General features: G+C 35.7%; 1 protein-coding gene across 1 annotated transcript in view; it reads left to right on the top strand.

Annotated features, from left to right (window-relative positions):
• The window catches only part of LOC149790363 (aldo-keto reductase 1B-like), a 58243-nt gene that overhangs the window by 27772 nt on the left and 11958 nt on the right, over positions 1–18513 (top strand). Inside the window, exons 5-9 of the mRNA XM_089972408.1 lie at positions 3422–3538; positions 6683–6789; positions 11416–11491; positions 13875–13958; positions 16515–16597. Coding sequence (XP_089828534.1) covers positions 3422–3538; positions 6683–6789; positions 11416–11491; positions 13875–13958; positions 16515–16597 — 467 coding nt within the window. The remainder of the gene's footprint in view (positions 1–3421; positions 3539–6682; positions 6790–11415; positions 11492–13874; positions 13959–16514; positions 16598–18513) is intronic.

The raw sequence follows: 18513 nt of genomic DNA, 5'->3' as shown, positions 1-18513 counted from the left end.
GCAGTATCATGTCTTCTACAAGCAGTATCATGTCTTTCTACAAGCAGTATCATGTCTTCTACAAAGTTTCATGTCTTCTACATGCAGTATCATGTCTTCTACAAGCAGTATCATGTCTTCTACAAGCAGTATCATGTCTTCTACAAGCAGTATCATGTCTTCTGCAAGTCGTATCATGTCTTCTACAAGCAGTATCATGTGTTACAAGCAGTATCATGTCTTCTACAAGCAATATCATGTCTTCTACAAGCAGTATCGTGTCTTCTGCAAGCAGTATCATGTCTTCTGCAAGCAGTATCATTTCTACAAGCCGTATCATGTTTTCTACAAGCAGTATCATGTCTTCCACAAGCAGTATCATGCCTTCTACAAGCAGTATCATGTGTTACTAAAAGTATCATGTCTTCTACAAGCAATATCATGTCTTCTGCAAGCAGTGTCATGTCTTCTGCAAGCAGTATCATGTCTTTCTACGAGCTGTATCATGTCTTCTGCAAGCAATATGTCCTTTGGAAGCAGTATAATATCTTCTACAAGCAGTATCATGTCTTCTACAAGCAGTATCATAGTATCATGTCTTCTGCAAGCAGTATCATGTGTTACAAGCAGTATCATGTCTTCTACAAGCAATATCATGTCTTCTACAAGCAGTATAATGTCTTCTGCAAGCAGTATCATGTCTTCCTACAAGCAGTATCATGTCTTCTGCAAGCAGTATCATTTCAACAAGCCGTATCATGTCTTCTACAAGCAGTATCATGTCTTCTACAAGCAGTATCATGTCTTCTGCAAGCAATATCATGTGTTGCAAGCAGTATCATGTCTTCTACAAGCAGTATCATGTCTTCTACAAGCAGTATCATGTCTTCTACAAGCAGTATCATGTGTTACAAGCAGTATCATGTCTTCTGCAAGCAGTATCATGTGTTACAAGCAGATCATGTCTTCTGCAAGGAATATCATGTCTTCTACAAGCAATATCATGTCTTCTGCAAGCAGTATAATGTCTTTCTACGAGCAGTATCATGTCTTCTGCAAGCAATATCATGTCTTCTACAAGCAATATCATGTCTTCTGCAAGCAGTATCATGTCTTCTACAAGCAATATCATGTCTTCTACAAGCAGCATCATGTCTTCTACAAGCAGTATCATGTCTTCTTCAAGCAATATCATGTTTTCTACAAGCAGTATCATGTCTTCTACAAGCAATATCATGTCTTCTTCAAGCAGTATCATGTCTTCTACAAGCAGTATCATGTCTTCTACAAGCACTATCATGTCTTCTTCAAGCAATATCATGTCTTCTTCAAGCAATATCATGTCTTCTACAAGCAGTATCATGTCTTCTGCAAGCAGTATCATGCTTTCAGTCTGTTTGGATTGAATATTTGCAAGAAATTAATAAAGAATAAAAATTTGTGAACATATGTCCACATAATTAGAATTTAATAAAGTGTAGAATTGCACATTGTCAATGATTACTGTTTGCAGCAAATGTGGACATAACTTTAAAAACCATTAAACTCTGTTATACGAATGTAATGTACTGCTTGAGGTAATGGAAGGACTTGAATGAAATTAAGCAGTTTTCAGGGTTAAAGTTTTGTTCTGGTAAATTACTAGCTTTGGTTCGGTATGTGATGTTAAATCTAATGATTTTTATTCCCCCGACTGAACAATATAGGTAGAGGCTGAAGTGTTTGATGAAAATTAGGCCATGGAAACAACTTGTAATGCAGAAAGGAAACTTCTCAAAATTGAAAATTGGCTTCTGCATTGATATATTCTCATTGCCCACATGTATACTGGCATAAAATGAGTTCTTAAGAAAAAGATGCAATAGAGAAATTTACTAATTAGATGCCTGAATTTCAAAATGCTAATTGGATGTTATGAAATGTTTGTCCAACTTCAAGATTATAACACAGCACTTGTCTTCAACAAAATTGCTGCACACATGACAATTTGTTGCTTGACAACAGTTGCTGAAAGCTGTAGCAGAAACATCAAGGCAAGCATTGACTACACCTATAGATCTGTCAGCAGAGCTACTCCACATCTGCAGAGATGCTGTATTTGACACTTCAAATAATTTGCTACTAAAGTCCTCTTAGATCAGCACCCCAAGAATCTGAGTCTTTCTTCATCGGTCTCATTCTTGCCACTGCATGTCGGGATTTGAAGGATCATCATAGGTTCCATGCCTCAGTTACCATCAGCTGCACAACAAACAGTTCCTATTACATTAGATGATCTGCTGTTGATCCATGGTGACTTAGTTACGACATGTTCCCAACCTAGAGAAATTTGATCTAAATCCTTGTCAGGATTTTATATATGTAGGAATAAATTCCTTATCATTCTGGGTCAGGATTTTTTTTCTTCCCAGAAGGATAGACGAAATCCTGGAATTGTTGAAGACTTTACAGGTCAAGACTTCATTGTCAGCTTCCCTTTATCTCTCTGTTCTAGGTACCTTGAATTTCATTGCGAACCAGGCATCCTTACCTAGGTAGACTACATTTACATTCTCTTTAGTTTTTCCCATTATTGGTCTGGAATCCACACAAGAATTTCTCTCTGGTCAAAATTTTCAATAACACCTCAACGGCCACCGGACTGTTATCAATATTACAAGTTTTCTTTTTGTATCCCCATGCTTTATGGGGGATATTGTGATACCCTCAAGCTGTCCATCTGTCTGTACTCTCCATATGGATATACCATCTGTTTATACCCTCCATATGTCTGTATCATCCATATGTCCGTATCATCCATCTGTCTATACCCTCCATCTGACCATTACCACATCTTCTAAACCACTGGCTGGAAATTCATGAAATTTTGTACTTGTGTTGTTCTCCACATGTAAGAGAAAAGTAATCTTTGAGTCCCACGTCTAGGGTATCTGGAAGATGTTCATCTTTGGCACGCAGCTCGAGGGTCTCTGGGAGATGGTCAGAATTCAGATGTACAGAAATTTTACTTTGGTCAGCCAAACTTTAAGTATTCAATAATAGCAGGAAATGTATAATATATTTGACAGATTTGTTGTAATGGAGTGGGACATACTTTAATAGATGGGGGATTGTGGGTTTTAGTGGGGCATAGTATGGAGATTATTGGTGGTGGGACTGAATGTGCAGGGCAGAATTGGAAAATGTATGTAGTAAAACAAACATGTGGATTTGTAATGGCAAATGATTCAGTTAGTCAAGTTTATTTTTTTAAATTTTATTATATGCAACTTTATGGAAGCCAGACGGGACATTTTTTCCTGAGCTTTGATTGGTTTGGTGATTGGTCAGTTAAATGTTGTTTGATTCAGTTTAGGCAGATGAAGATTTTGCAAATGAGTAGTCTTTGTAGAGATGATCCTTCATTTGTTTGTTTGTTGATTCATTCATTCATTCATTCCAGGCATTGGAGGACTGTGTAGATGAGGGACTTGTAAAGAACATTGGTGTGTCCAACTTTAGCAGTAGACAGATAAAGAGAATTTTAGAGGTGGCCAGAATCAAACCCAGCAATAATCAGGTGATGCTTCAAAATAAACAAATGTTGAGTGTGGTTGCTATTTTGGACAGCAAGCTTCCACTTCCATTAGGATAGTGATTGTCCACTGTTATTAGGATAGTAAGCTTCCACTTCCATTAGAATAGTGATTGTCCACTGTTATTAGGATAGTAAGCTTCCACTTCCATATGGATAGTGATTGTCTACAGTTATTAGGATAGTAAGCTTCCACTTCCATTAGAATAGTGATTGTCCACTGTTATTATATCCTAGTAAGATTCCACTTCCATATGGATAGTGATTGTCCACTGTTATTAGGATAGTAAGCTTCCACTTCAATATGGATAGTGATTGTCCACTGTTATTAGGATAGTAAGCTTCCACTTCCATTAAAATAGTGATTGTCTACAGTTATTAGGATAGTAAGCTTCCACTTCCATTAAAATAGTGATTGTCCACTGTTATTATATCCTAGTAAGATTCCACTTCCATATGGATAGTGATTGTCCACTGTTATTAGGACAGTAAGCTTCCACTTCAATATGGATAGTGATTGTCCACTGTTATTAGGATAGTAAGCTTCCACTTCCATATGGATAGTGATTGTCCACTGTTATTAGGATAGTAAGCTTCCACTTCCATATGGATAGCGATTGTCCACTGTTATTAGGATAGTAAGCTTCCACTTCCATATGGATAGTGATTGTCCACTGTTATTAGGATAGTAAGCTTCCACTTCCATATGGATATTGATTGTCCACTGTTATTAGGATAGTAAGCTTCCACTTCCATATGGATAGTGATTGTCATTAATATTGTTATATAGTCCACTGTAATTTGTTCACTTTCATTAGGATTGGATAGGGTTTGTTCACTTGTATTGGGATAGTAATTGTCCACTTGCATTAGGATAGTGATTGTCCACTGACATTACGATGGTGGTCGTTCAGTGTCTTTAGGATTGTGATCATCTATTTTTTATATTTTGGATGGTGATTGCATTCAATAGTGCACAAACTTTGAATTGCAGGAAACAATTTTGTTCCACATTTATTAAAAAAAACAAGGAGGTGCGGTGCAAGCAGCTTAATTTTTTTTGTCTAAGAACCTTTTTATGCATTAATAAAAGAATATAAACTCCGAAATTTCAGACTTGATCAGACTTGCTTTGGCACTATGGCTCATAAAGTAAGCATCTATTATTTTTTGTTGTTGTTGTAATGTTTAACATCATTTTTCAGCACAAGATAGGCTATACATGGCAGCCAGTATAACTGGTGAAGGAAGAACCCTGGAAAACCTCGGGAAGAACTACCAACCCACAAGATGCTATTGGCAAGCTTTCTCATGTACCCATGTTAGCCAGGTCTGAGACTTGAACCCATGCAGACAGAGGGTGAGATGGCAGTGATCTGAAACGGTGAGCGCTTTAGATCACTTGGCCACTCGTGGCTCCCTGGCCAAGTCATACCAAAGACATAAAAATGGTACTAGCAGCTGCCTCACGTGGCGCTCAGCATTAAGAGATTAGTGTTTGGACTGGTCGGCCTGGTGTCAGGATAATTTGACTGGATGGGACATTATGTTGTATGTCTGTGGCATGATGCCCCAATACTAGACATCAGTATAAACTGCAACACTGCAGTCATCGTAGCGATATGACTGAAATATTGTTAAAGATATGTTAAAAATCCAAATCACACACACACATTCACTCATCATTACCTGCATTGGATAGAATGCCACCATATTCCTTAGCATATATTTGCTCATAATAGACAACTTCATATTAAAATGCCCCTGCTGTGGTTTGCTAAGGTTTGGCTTAGGGTCAAGACGTGTACTTGTGGCAAATCTAAACCATCTTAAATGCAGGTATACAAGGCTTTTAAAGCCCACAAGAGAATGAGTGGGACATTTTATACATGGGATTAGAAAGAAAGAATACAGTTCATGAGATATCACTCATCAGTTCTTTAAGTTTCAAAAGAACCGATGAAGATAAGAACAAAAGAAATGTAAGAATTTACATTGTTAGTAATTTCCTTCAAAACCGTGCATCATACTCCTTCAAGTCTAGAACAGTGCATCTTAAAAAACAAGTCCTTGGTGCTAAATGCAAGTTGCAATGACCAACAAGTCCTCCATACTCCATGCAAGTTGCAATGACCAGTCCTCCTTACTCCATGCAAGTTGCAATGACCAGTCCAACTTACTCCATGCAAGTTGCAATGACCAGTCCTCCATACTCCATGCAAGTTGCAATGACCAGTCCAACTTACTCCATGCAAGTTGCAATGACCAACTAGTCCTCCTTACTCCATGCAAGTTAGGATGTCCTTGTGGTTACTTACAAGTACGGATCCTAATTCTAAAAAAAAAAGGGTCGTTGATATTCAGATGCAAATAATGGAATATTGTCAAGTAAGACAGGAAAAATTATTTGTTTTAGTGAAGTAGCTAACCTTCCATTCCTACACTGTATATAAGAATCGGTCAGCTGCCATTATGCAACAACCTGATTCCAATCCAGTGTTAAGGATAAGTAAGACTAAAGTTTAGACCCTGATTTGCCATTCCATACTGCACTGATAGATCAGGGTCAAGGTCTATGTTGCAGAGATCCAGATCTATACTGATTTGGCAAATCTGGGCCTGTGCAGTTTGCAGTTAGATTTAGGAGCTAGTAATATGCTATTTAAAAGTCTATCCAGAATAAGATTTTTTTCAAGTATTTATCTCGATAGAAGTTTGAAAGTTTCAAAATAAATATTTTTAAAAAAGGGAATTGAATAATGTAAACCCTGTACTCAGTCTGCTGTTGGGACTGGCAGAAGGTAGACCTTTTAAGGTAGTTATTATGATTGTAGCAGATAGTTTTAGTTTTAGAAAATGACTGTAAAAAATTGGACTGAATTCCACCAAAGTTGAGACTTAAATTTAGGTTTAGAGTCCAGCAATCTGATTGGTTGTAATTTTAGTAAGGCTTAAAATTGACCAATCAAAAAATTCCTTAAATCTAGAAGTGTAGACTTGTGTTGGTAAATATGATACCTGGTAATAATTAAGATACATCTTATTTCAGGGTGGTGAGAAGTTTTACATTAATCGATGAAAGATGTGTAGCTATCTTTTTAAGTTTTTGATCTTTTTGTTTTCCACCAGGTTGAGATACATGTACATCTAGCCAATCAGAAGTTAGTTGACTATTGTCATGAGAATGGAATTACTGTCACAGCATACTCCCCACTGGGAGCTCCAGGCAATGCAAGGTAGTGTACTCCTCTGAGAACCCAAGGCAATTAGTTGTAGATTTCCCGACTGGGAGCTCCATACAATCAAAGGCAATGTGTCTCTATGGGAACTCTTGACCATCAAAGGGATGGTGCCCTTCTATGAGCCCCATACAACTAATGGTTGGTTGCCCCTCTGGGAGCTCCAGACAGTCAAAGGTAGGGTTCCTCTCTGGAAGCTCCAGGCAGTCAAGAGAAGGTGCCACACTGGCATCCCCAGGAAATCAACAGTAGGGTCCCTAATATTTTCTAATGTATTGCCATTGCCCTGCATTCGTTGAGGTATTGATTATTCTTTTCAACACAAATAACACCAGACTTTTGAACTGTGTTTAGTTTAGGATATGTTCTTTAATTATAATGTATAGGTTTTATTTCAGGTAGGGTAAAACAATATTTTAGTGCTATTAAAAGTTTTGAGAATTAATTTAGCTAGTGTTCTATATTTGCATCATAAAACAAGGAATTGATTATTAGCCAAACCAACTTTCTTATTATCTTCACTAGGAAGATTATTTTGGGAAACTGTTCAGTTTGTGACACTAGTATGATTTTGGTTTATCACATGTTGATTTAAACCTACATCACTGATTTGGAATTCAGTATCAATGTCTACATAAAATATCTTGCATGACTGATTTGGGATTTGGTACAGATGTCTGTATCAAAGGCCTTACATCACTGATTTGACATTCGGTAGAGATGTCTATATCAAACGTCTAACATCACTGATTTGGCATTCAGTACAGATGTATGTATCAAAGGTCTTACATCACTGATTGGGGCCCCAAGTGGCCAAGTGGTCTAAAGCGCTCTCTGTTATGGATGACTGCCATCTCACCTCTGTCTGCATGGGTTTGGGTCTAGGATTCGGCCAATGTGGGTATGTGAGAAGGCTTGCCAGTAGCTTCTCGTGGGTCGGTTGTTCTTCCCGGGGTTTTCCCAGGTTCTTCCTCCACCATTAATACTGGCTGCCATGCATAGCCTAACGTGTGCTGAAAAATGGTGTTAAACCCCATAACAACAACAACAATATCACTGATTTGGCATTCAGTAGAGATGTCTATATCAGATGTCTAACATCACTGATTTGGCATTCAGTAGGGATGTCTATATCAGATGTCTAACATCACTGATTTGGCATTCAGTACAGATATCTGTCTTATATCTATGATTTGGCATTCAATGCAGATTTCCACATCAAGAGTGTTAAGTTTCCAATTTTGGCATTTGATACAGATGTCCTCATCAAGAGAAGTACATCTTTTATTTGGCTTTTGAGACAGATGTCTCATGGTGCTGATTTGTCAAATATACATATATCCACGTCAGATGCACAGACTGGTACAGTTTAAGTGTACTGGCTGACGTTGATGAATATTCTTGGATGCACCAAATTAGACATTTATAAATAACATTATTATTTCATCATTAATTGTAATCACTATAACTATTAAATGTCTGTTACATCACTATAATTATAAATATTTTATATTAAATTCCTTTAAAATGCTGCATTTATTTCACACTGGTATTTCAGATTGCTGCATAGTTGAATGGGTCACTATCTCTCTGAGTCCTGGTATCAGTATCTGATTCTGAATCATCATCATTAATTTTGGTTAACTTATGACCTACAGTCATTAAATATGTAATTATTGAATATATAGTGTATCGTAAGTCATTACTGCCTTCATTGACCAAAGTATTCACATGACGAAGTCCATAATTCTTTAATTCTTTTCAGTTCCTAATGGTATATTATATTATTTACTTCCCTTTGTGACAAGGGATTGCCTACCCATGGTTCAATTCCCTATTTATATATTATATAAAAAATGTACTTCCCTTTCTGACATGGGATTGCCTCCCTATGGTACAATTCCCTGTTTGTATATTATATCATTTACCCCCCCTGCCTGACAGTGGATTGCCTCCCCATGATAGGTATTTTACTTTACAGTATATAGTTGTACAAGCACTTGTATGAGTTTAAGCCGATTGTGGAGAAATTATTTTCAGTGATTTTGTAAAAAAGATGTATTTATAAAAAATAGAACCATGTAGTGTTTGTTATATTTTTGTTTTGATTATTATCAGCTTAAAACTAAATTGAGTTCATATGCTTTTACTATGCATTATTATAAAAATGCCTACTGTGGGGAGGTAACTCTTTGAAAGGGAAACAACCTTAAAATTATAAGTTAATCATGATTAATGAGAACACAAGAGAGCATAAGCTTGGGAATTATATAGATATTTATTATATGCATGTTTTAAGAACACTTTGCAAATGGTATAGACATCTGTTATTTGTGTTCTTTGAAAACACTTTGCAAATGATATACACATTTATTATTTGTATGCTTTAAGAAAACTTTGCAGATGATTAATTGCACTCTTTCAAATTTTGCTGTACTTAAAGTTGCAAATATGCATCATGGAGATACCACTTGTGACCCCCCCCCCCTTTCTGGGTGGATGGTTGAGGGTTGTTTAATGGCAAACTCATGCTGACTTCATAAAGTAATTCTTCTTGTATTACAAAGTGTGTGTGTGTATTATCTTAAAGTTAGTTTTAAAATTCAAGGACGAGTCTGCAGAAGGTTGGAGAGCCCCAGGGATAAGTGCTAGTTGAATACATGACTTGGCCTTTTCATGCCCATGTAGGGTGGGAAACTTATTGGTTATCAAGTTATGACAAGGGTTGGGCTCCAGACAGTAGGGACAGATACAGTGGGCCATTGTAAGTTTGAAACGTAAATTATCTGTCTGTTTATGCAATATTCCAAAGATAAATCCAGAGAAAGATGCATGGATCATACCAGCATATCTGTACTGAATTAATATTAAGGCATGTTTAAGCAACCTGCAACCAGGTACATTTAGGGTTTTCTTTTTTTGGTCTTTGTTCAACTATTTGCATGATCTTAATCATGGATAAATAACATTGATGTTGCAACTTAAATGTAACCTTGGACTGCCCACTGTTCAAAAGAAGTAAATGGCAAATGCAAGGGGTTGTCATATAGTAGTTCATGAGCTGGAACAAGATGATGGACAGGTAGTTGTCATCTTAAGAAATTTCACCAGGATTCAGATGAATAGGGTTATAAAAAAATTAATTTCATTTTAGAAATAACAAAGTTGAGACAAATATCATTCCTCTTGAGTTAACATGGTTATGACATTGCTATTTGAAAAGACTTGCTTCAAAAAACCCACATCACCATCCCCACCCTTAAAAGAATTCATCTATCGTACATTCTGGGGCAGTTATTTTTCACTGGGATTTAATTAACACTGTCATTGTGGAAAATTATTCACTTATATTCACCTTTTTTATGCACAACTGAGAAACCTATACTGTTGTCATTTTTTCCTTCAATAAGTGTATACACACATTCTCTTCACTTGGCTATCTGAGTTTGTGCACACATTAAGTACACCTGGATATGCAGGGGTATACATTCACTACACCTAGATATTGAGTTTAATGTCAGTTTATGGGGCCCCGAGTGGTCTAAAGCGCTCACCGTTACGGATCACTGCCATCTCACCTCTGTCTGCGTGAGTTAGAGTCTCAGGCTTGGCTAACATGGGTACCTGAGAAAGCCTGCCAGTCTCTTCTCGTGGGTCGGTGGTTCTTCCCGGGGTTTTCCAGGGTTCTTCCTCCACCAATTATACTGGGCGCCGTTTATAGCCTATCTTGTGCTGAAAAATGGCGTTAAACCCTACAGCAACAACAACAATAATGTCAGTTTATACTTTCACTACATTAAGATATTTAAGTTTATAATGCTCATTCACTATGCCTGGATATGCAGAGTTATACATTCATTACACCTGGATATGCAGAGTTATACATTTACTACACCTAGATATGTGAGTTTAATGTCAGTTTATACTTTCACTACATTAAGATATTTAAGTTTATATGCTCATTCACTACACCCGGATATGCAGTTATACATTCACTATACCTGGATATGCAGGCTTATACATTCATTACACATGGGTATGCAAGAGTTATGCATTCACTACACCTGGATATGCATAGTTATACATTCACTACACTTGGATGTGCAGGCTTATATGTTCATTACACCTGGGTATGCAGAGTTATACATTCACTACACCTGGATATGCATAGTTATACATTCATTACACCTGGATATGCAGGCTTATATATTCGTTACACCTGGATATGCATAGTTATACATTCACTACACCTTACATGCACTGAATCCCCAAAGATATTACATTTATATCATTAGTTTTTTAATGTAACAAAGTAGAAAGGTAAAATTTAATGAAAAGCAGAAAAAACATTCTTTTTAAAGAGAATGTAGAAGAATATGATATATGAATACTTTAAAAAATCAACTGTGTAATCTTGGCATCATGAATTTAATCTTGTATACTGATGTCATCGTAGTGCTAGGTCATTACACAATTAATGACAGAAATTGTGCATTTTCTATATAATTTTTCGTTTCACCAGGTTGTTATAGATACCATTCTTATTAATTGTACAATTTTTCCTTGGTTCTTATTACCATTTTAATTGGTGGTTTGAAACATTTCTTGCTTTTAATACTACAGTGTTCCATTTACACCGGGTTTGGAAGAACCAGTCATAAAAGAAATTGCACAGAAAAAGAAGAAAACACCAGCTCAGGTAGGAATAATTATTGGAGTTTCATTTTCACTCTTTATGAGAGTTCTGACTCTATAAAGCATGTTACAATTCTATATGGAACACCCAAGAACTTGATAAGTACAGACTTGGGAGGTAACTGTATTGGACTCCCAAGTACTTGACAAGTGCAGACATGGGACTCCCACATACTTGACAAGTATGGACTCTTGAGGTTATTGCATGAGATTCACAAATACTTCACAAGTACATGTTCTTGAGATAAGTATATAGGATTCACAAACACTTAACAAGTACATATTCTTAAGGTAACTATTGGACAAATGCAGACTCCTGAAGTAACATTATGGGACTCCCGAGTATTTGACAAGTATGGACTCTTGAGGTAACTGTATATACTGGGAGAAATTGCAGTTAACCATCGGTTATATAAACATAGTGATAATCCCAACCAAGCACATTACAAATGAAAAATCTGGATATGACAATTGGCCTTCTGCAATATCATTTTGCATCGTTGTGAAAATTATTAATTTTAAATTGTGGAAAGAACAAAACATCATTCCCTTATATATCATTTAAGTAATATTTCATGTTCATATGGGGGCCCTGAGTGACCAAGTGGTCTAAAGCACTCGTCTCACCTCTGTCTGTACGGGTTTGAGTCTTGGGCTTAGCTAATGTGGATATGTGAGAAAGTTTGCTGGTAGCTTGTTCTGGGTCGGTGGTTCTTTCCAGGGTTATCCCAGATTCTTCCTCCACCATTTATAATGGCTCAGACATGATTTTTCTCTGTTTTAAAGCAGAATTGCAATTTTTGCCTGACTTGAATCAGATTTTTCTTGATATAGTCAGTTTTTTTTTTATCATCTCCGATCTGGGTGTTTTCAAAACGGTCTGTCGGGTCTCATTCCGCAACAACCCTTGTAATGTATTTGTTCCATATATTACTTAGCACAAGAGTCTCATAAAGACTATTCTGATTGGTCAAAGGTTTTAATTCATCCAATGAATCTTCGTGTAATGGATACTGATGGCAATAGAAAGAAGAAGCATTCTTGCAAAACGCGGTGTCCCGAGTTGTTGAGAGAGACCATGACTCAAAAAGTTTAGATAAAGGTTTAAAAAATGTATGGAAATGGGAATGGCTGGAGTGAAAAGTTGACGGAAATTTAGTTGGTCAGTTTATAAGAATACTGAATGCTAGAGGACTGGTATTTTGTGACCTCTGCAAGAATGATCTGAATTAAGGTAATTGCAGTTGGAAGAGTTTAGAGCAGCACCTACAAAAGAAGCTGCATACGGAAAAATTGAAGCTCAGAAGGCATCTGGAAAAAGTGTAATTACTATAAGAAAAAAGTTTTCTTGCATGAGAGAACAGATGTAGCCCTCTGTCAGAATATGTGTACTGCATGTTGCCAAGCACCAGCTTGAATGGAATAAGGCTCTCATTGAGAAGGAAAAGAAACGATTGCACGTTGAGCCAAAAAAAGTCAGTGGTGACAAAAAGGAAGACTAAAGAATCTTTGCCAAAGCCGCAAAAAGAGCTCAACTGGCATAACAACACAACGTCCATTAGAGAAAAAAAAGACATGGGAATGTATGGGATTATTTGTATATAGTTAATGTACTTGGGTGTTTATTTTACAGTTTTGTTTGGAAAGGAGATAAGTATAATATGTTTGCTGCAAAAATTGACAAATTATTGTGACTTAATCATGATGTGAACACTGACATGCACATGAAAGAACTTCAGCATCAATTTAATGGAGAACAAATTCATGTGACAATAAATATTGGGAAATTATTCAAGTCAAGTTGAACATTTTTGGTAAGTTTTGTTTTATATTATGATCATAAGTTGCACCAGGAGCAGTTTTTTATGATTGTAAAATGCGTTTTTGGCCCCCTGGACCACCTGAACAGGGGCACTGCCACTCAAGACCACATGGGGGAGGATGCCAAAACCATCCTTAAAAAATGTTCAGCTTTTTTTATGGAAGACCAAAATCATGTCTGCTGGCCTGCATGCATAGCTTATCTTGTGCTGAACAATGGCGTTAAACCCTATAACATCATGTTTATATGTGGATTTGCCAAAAGGAGTAATACAGTAACTAAAAGGTTACTATTAACTGCTCTTCAAGCTTATGTGAAAATGTTGTTTTGTGTTGCTCTTATTCAGAATCCGAAACTTGCCTTTTAAAAATCACTATATGGAGGACTGCCCACTGTTATCAAAAGTAAGTCCAGCAACCTTAGTTACACACTCCATTAACTACATTACACTTTTTATTTATTGTCCATGCAAGAGGGGTAAGCTCTGCATCATAGTGAATACTTCTGAAGTATTATAATAGATTGAGGGGGTGAATCCAACTTAATGACTGATTTAATTTTTCAGGTTATAATTCGGTTCCTACTGCAGAGGGGACTTAGTGTTATTCCAAAGAGTGTTACTGTAGAAAGAATTGAAGAAAATTTCCAGGTAAAAATGCATTAGGAAATTTTGTTGTAGGTTTTTGTGTGACATTCTTTGATAATATGTGCATTACTAACACGCACACATATATAGGGTGAAATGTAGATACTTTCTTTTCTGTTTAATTTGGATCCAGGTTTCATATTAGATTCAGTGGGGTTGATCAAAGAACCATGCTAACTTTACAGGAGTACCTCATGCTTTAAACTGCAAATATTATTTGATACAAAGCAGCTGGAAAGGGCATCCAACAAGCAATCCATGTTAAAGACAAAAGGACAGTAAACCTCTTCAAAAATTTTTATAGTCAGTACAGAAGAATAAAATGAATATTCTGAGTCTTGGGGGTTAGGTAAGGAAATGAATTGCATTTATTGGACATCATTTGTTAATTGAAGTACTAAAGTCTTATGATGAGAAATGATTGCCATTACAATGTAAAATTGGAAAGAAAAGCCAAGGATTACGTCAACTTGAGATATAGCAAGAAATCACTGAGCTTCATATGGTTTGGAACTGCAGTTTGTGAAACTGTACTTGAGGTAATTAAGATCTAAATGTACTTTCCAATCTGTTCTGCTAACCTAAATTTGATGGCAAACTATTTGTATTCGGCATCAATATTACACAGGCAGCTAATTCAATTCCTATAGACTGTAATCCTAAGTTTTGCAAAATTACTTTACGTTCATGGTAAGACCAGAAAAACACTCATGACCATCTGAGAGTAAATCTTTAAAATGATGAAAATGATATGCTGCATGGCTTATTTTGAAGAAAAATTCCCTTGTAGGATACCCCCCAAGAAAATCTGGCCAATGAGATCTCCACATTTACAAATGGGAATACTTGTGCAATGACAGCAATAAAATGAAAATTATTTTAGGTTCATTCGTTAGATTGCATACAATTTACACACACATAGCCTTTGTTGGAAAATATGTTTGAAAGTGGAGTAACTATTTTCAATCAGTCATAAACCACCAGCCTCTTAAATATTGTTATGAATATTTAATTTGTATTGTATGTTGGCTTTTGTCCACAATTATATGTTATGTATATTTAATTTCTATTGTATGATTGATATTTCTCCATAAATGGGTGTATGAGTTTGGACCTACCTAACTAATATATTGTTTTCTTCTCTATAAAAAAACATATTACATAGCTAATTTTTGTCCATGATTGTGGATTATATATTAAGATTATTATCCTTTGGAGGTAAACGTGTTTACTTGGATCTGTGTTCAGGACATTGGTATTCCCCAGGGAAAAATATGATCACCTGTTTTTTCCCAGGTAGGTTGCTGAAATTTAAGTAAACAGATTTGACCTTGTTTATGAATTTGATGGAATATTACATTAAGATGACAGGGTATTTTCAGAAAATGATTATTATGACATAGATCAGGTGGAGAGGTATTAAAAGTTGTTTATATCAGAAATACTCATTCCTATCTTAACATCTGAAGTGGGATCAGTCTCTTAGTTGTTTTAATTTGAGAGGATTTATTTATTTAAATTATTCAGTGGAATTACAAAATGCTCATTAACAATTTCCGACTAAATCACTATTTTGGGATTATTATGAATTAATTTAGAGACATTTTGAATTATATCATTATCAAACATCAAGACTTAAAGCACATCAACACTATTCCAGGATATTTGTACATCAGCACTTTCAGGATTGCAATTTGAACACAATTGGCATTTGTTCAACATTCTATACTTTTGGACATCTGAACACCATTGGAATTCATTCAGAACACTCTATACTTTGGGACTTGTGATAAAACTTTTAGGTTGTTTCTGATAATATTCACAATGCTATAATTTCCTTTTAAACACTGCAAGTTCCTTTTTAAAGTTTAATTTTTTATTCTAGGGAAACAAATTATTTGTTGAATTGTACAAACTTGTTGGCTTTGGCTCTTGTCTGTTACTTAGTTTAAGACCATAGAATTTTATCAGTATGTTTAATATTCCCCTGCACATAGGCTGGTTCCATAGGTCATACAATAATTAGTTGTATGTGACCTAAAATCAGATTTACCTTTAAATGTATTATTCATTATCCATAGCTGGTTTGAAGATATTAAAGAATTTGTTTCAGTTTGGGAGCCCGTTGTAATGATAAATGAATAAAATTTTCACAAAGAATGACATTTCCACAACCTGAAATTGCTTGAGACAAAACATTTTGTCGCTTCCTAGATGGCTATGTTGTTTATATTGTAAAGTAAAATGCACATCACAACAAGACTCCTGCATAGTTTGATAGGTTCCTAGTCAATATAAAATACTCAAAATATTGGGTAAAGGAATATAGAAATAATGGTACCCCAAGAAAAATATTGAATTCATATTACACGGAATGGGAAATTATAATACATTGTAGAGAAATTGTTTGCAGATGTTTTTTGCAATCTTTTATCTTTGCCTTTTTGGAACTTTTATTGAGAATTATAAAGGCAGGGTTGTGCTGACATTAAACACTTTACAGGCACTTTGCAGACTTGGAAGAACATATATAATTTTCTGATCTGTTTTCTTGTTTAGGTTTTTGATTTTTCACTGTCAGAGGATGAAATGCAACAGATTTTCAGCCTTAATAAAGACCACAGATTGAATATTGAAGAAATGTGAGTACTTTGAATAGCCAAGCAAACTGACATGCCTTTTCTGTCTTACAATAAATGAAAGAGATAATCAGCTTGAAACTAGGTAAGGGATACAATTTGATCACCATCATAACAAAAGTAGGTCACTGTGACTCATATTTTATGATTCATTGACTTGGGTTTAGTTTTGTGTTTTAAGGTTATTTCTTAAGTACTGTTTATGCTAGAATCATCTGAATATATGATTAAATGCAACTCTGTTAGTACCACATACTTATAACAAAAGAGGGTCACTATTACCTACATTTCACATTATTCTGGCTTAGTTTGCATTTAGCTTATGACCAAATAGGTTTTGTGCAGCTTTATACATAATGTTATCCCTGGTAGCATATAACTTGGTGACTACTACAACCTCATCACAAAACTAGGTCAGTGTGAGTCATATTTCAGACTTTACTGACTTTAGTTAAATGTTGTGCTTTAACTGTTCAGCTATTAGAAACTATTATATACATCTTTATGTATACCATACCTGTATAACGACAAAGGATATGTTATATTTTCCTGGTTTAGATTTGCATTTAGCTCATGGCAACAAAAGCTTTTTACACGTTGATGAGTACAAAATCTTGGTGAGAAAACTCCCTCACTTAAGAAGCAGGTAATTATGACCCATTTTATGTTTCATCAAATAGGGATACATTTTTTGTATTTGTGTTCATATCTCCAACACTGCTTGTCCTAAAATTTGAAAGATTATTAATTATAAGCATCTCTTTTAGTACGATATATACCATATCAGTCATTACAACAAAAGAAACTTCTTATGAACCACATTCATCTTTTACTGGCTTCGGTTAAAGTTTCACCTTTTTGATCACATACATTTTTGGCATGCTGTATGCATGCTGATTTGAAGAACAATGATTTACCAAAAAGGAGAATAAACTCTTGTTTTATCAACACATTACAGAACTTCTGCTTTGATATAAGAGAAAGGAACATTCTTTTTCATTGTTTCATTTATGCCCTGTGACAGGGACAAACATATTGTTATCATTATCACCAAGGTGATCGGTGAGCTACATGTATATGACCATTAACTATCCTCTTGTGTAGTTTTTGTGAACAAAACCTTAGTCATTAGCTTTCTTTTTTGCCAGCCATTAGTCATTAGCTTTGGGGTTGTTTTTTTAGTCCTTTATGATAGATTTTCATTTTTGACAGCCTTTACTAATTAGTTATGTCTTTCTTGATGACACTCTGGCTTTTACAGCAGATTCACATTGACTTGGTCTTTTTTCACAGCTCTCTGGGTTTTACAACAGGTTCACATTGACATTGGTCATTTTTGACAGTCTTTACTTATTAGCTTTGTTTATTTTGATGGTCCTATGGCTTTTACAACAGATTCACATTGACTTGGTCTTTTTTTACAGCCCTCTGGCTTCTACAGCAGATTAACATTGACTTGGGTCTTTTTGACAGCCATCTGGCTTCTACAGCAGTTTCACATTGACTTGATCTTTTTTGACAGCCCTCTGGCTTTTACAACATATTCACATTGACTTAGGTCTTTTTTGACAGTCCTCTGGCTTCTGAAGCAGATTCACATTGACTTGGGTCTTTTTTGACTGCCTCTGGCTTTTACAACAGATTCACATTGACTTTGGTCTTTTTTGACAGCCCTCTGGCTTTTACAGCAGATTGACATTGACTTGGGTCTTTTTTGACAGCCCTCTGGCTTCTATAACATTGGTCATTTTTGACAGACTTATTAGTTTTGTTTGTTTTGATGGCCCTATGGCTTTTACAACATATTCACATTGACTTGCGCTTTTTTTACAGCCCTCTGACTTCTACAGCAGATTCACATTGACTTGGGTCTTTTTTGACAGCCCTCTGGCTTCTGTAACATTGGTCATTTTTGACAG

The sequence above is a fragment of the Sinohyriopsis cumingii genome, chromosome 10 (assembly GCF_028554795.1).
Source record: "Sinohyriopsis cumingii isolate HCF-2022 chromosome 10, ASM2855479v2, whole genome shotgun sequence".
Classification (NCBI taxonomy): Eukaryota; Metazoa; Mollusca; class Bivalvia; order Unionida; family Unionidae; genus Sinohyriopsis; species Sinohyriopsis cumingii.
This window is presented reverse-complemented; position numbering and strand designations above follow the sequence as displayed.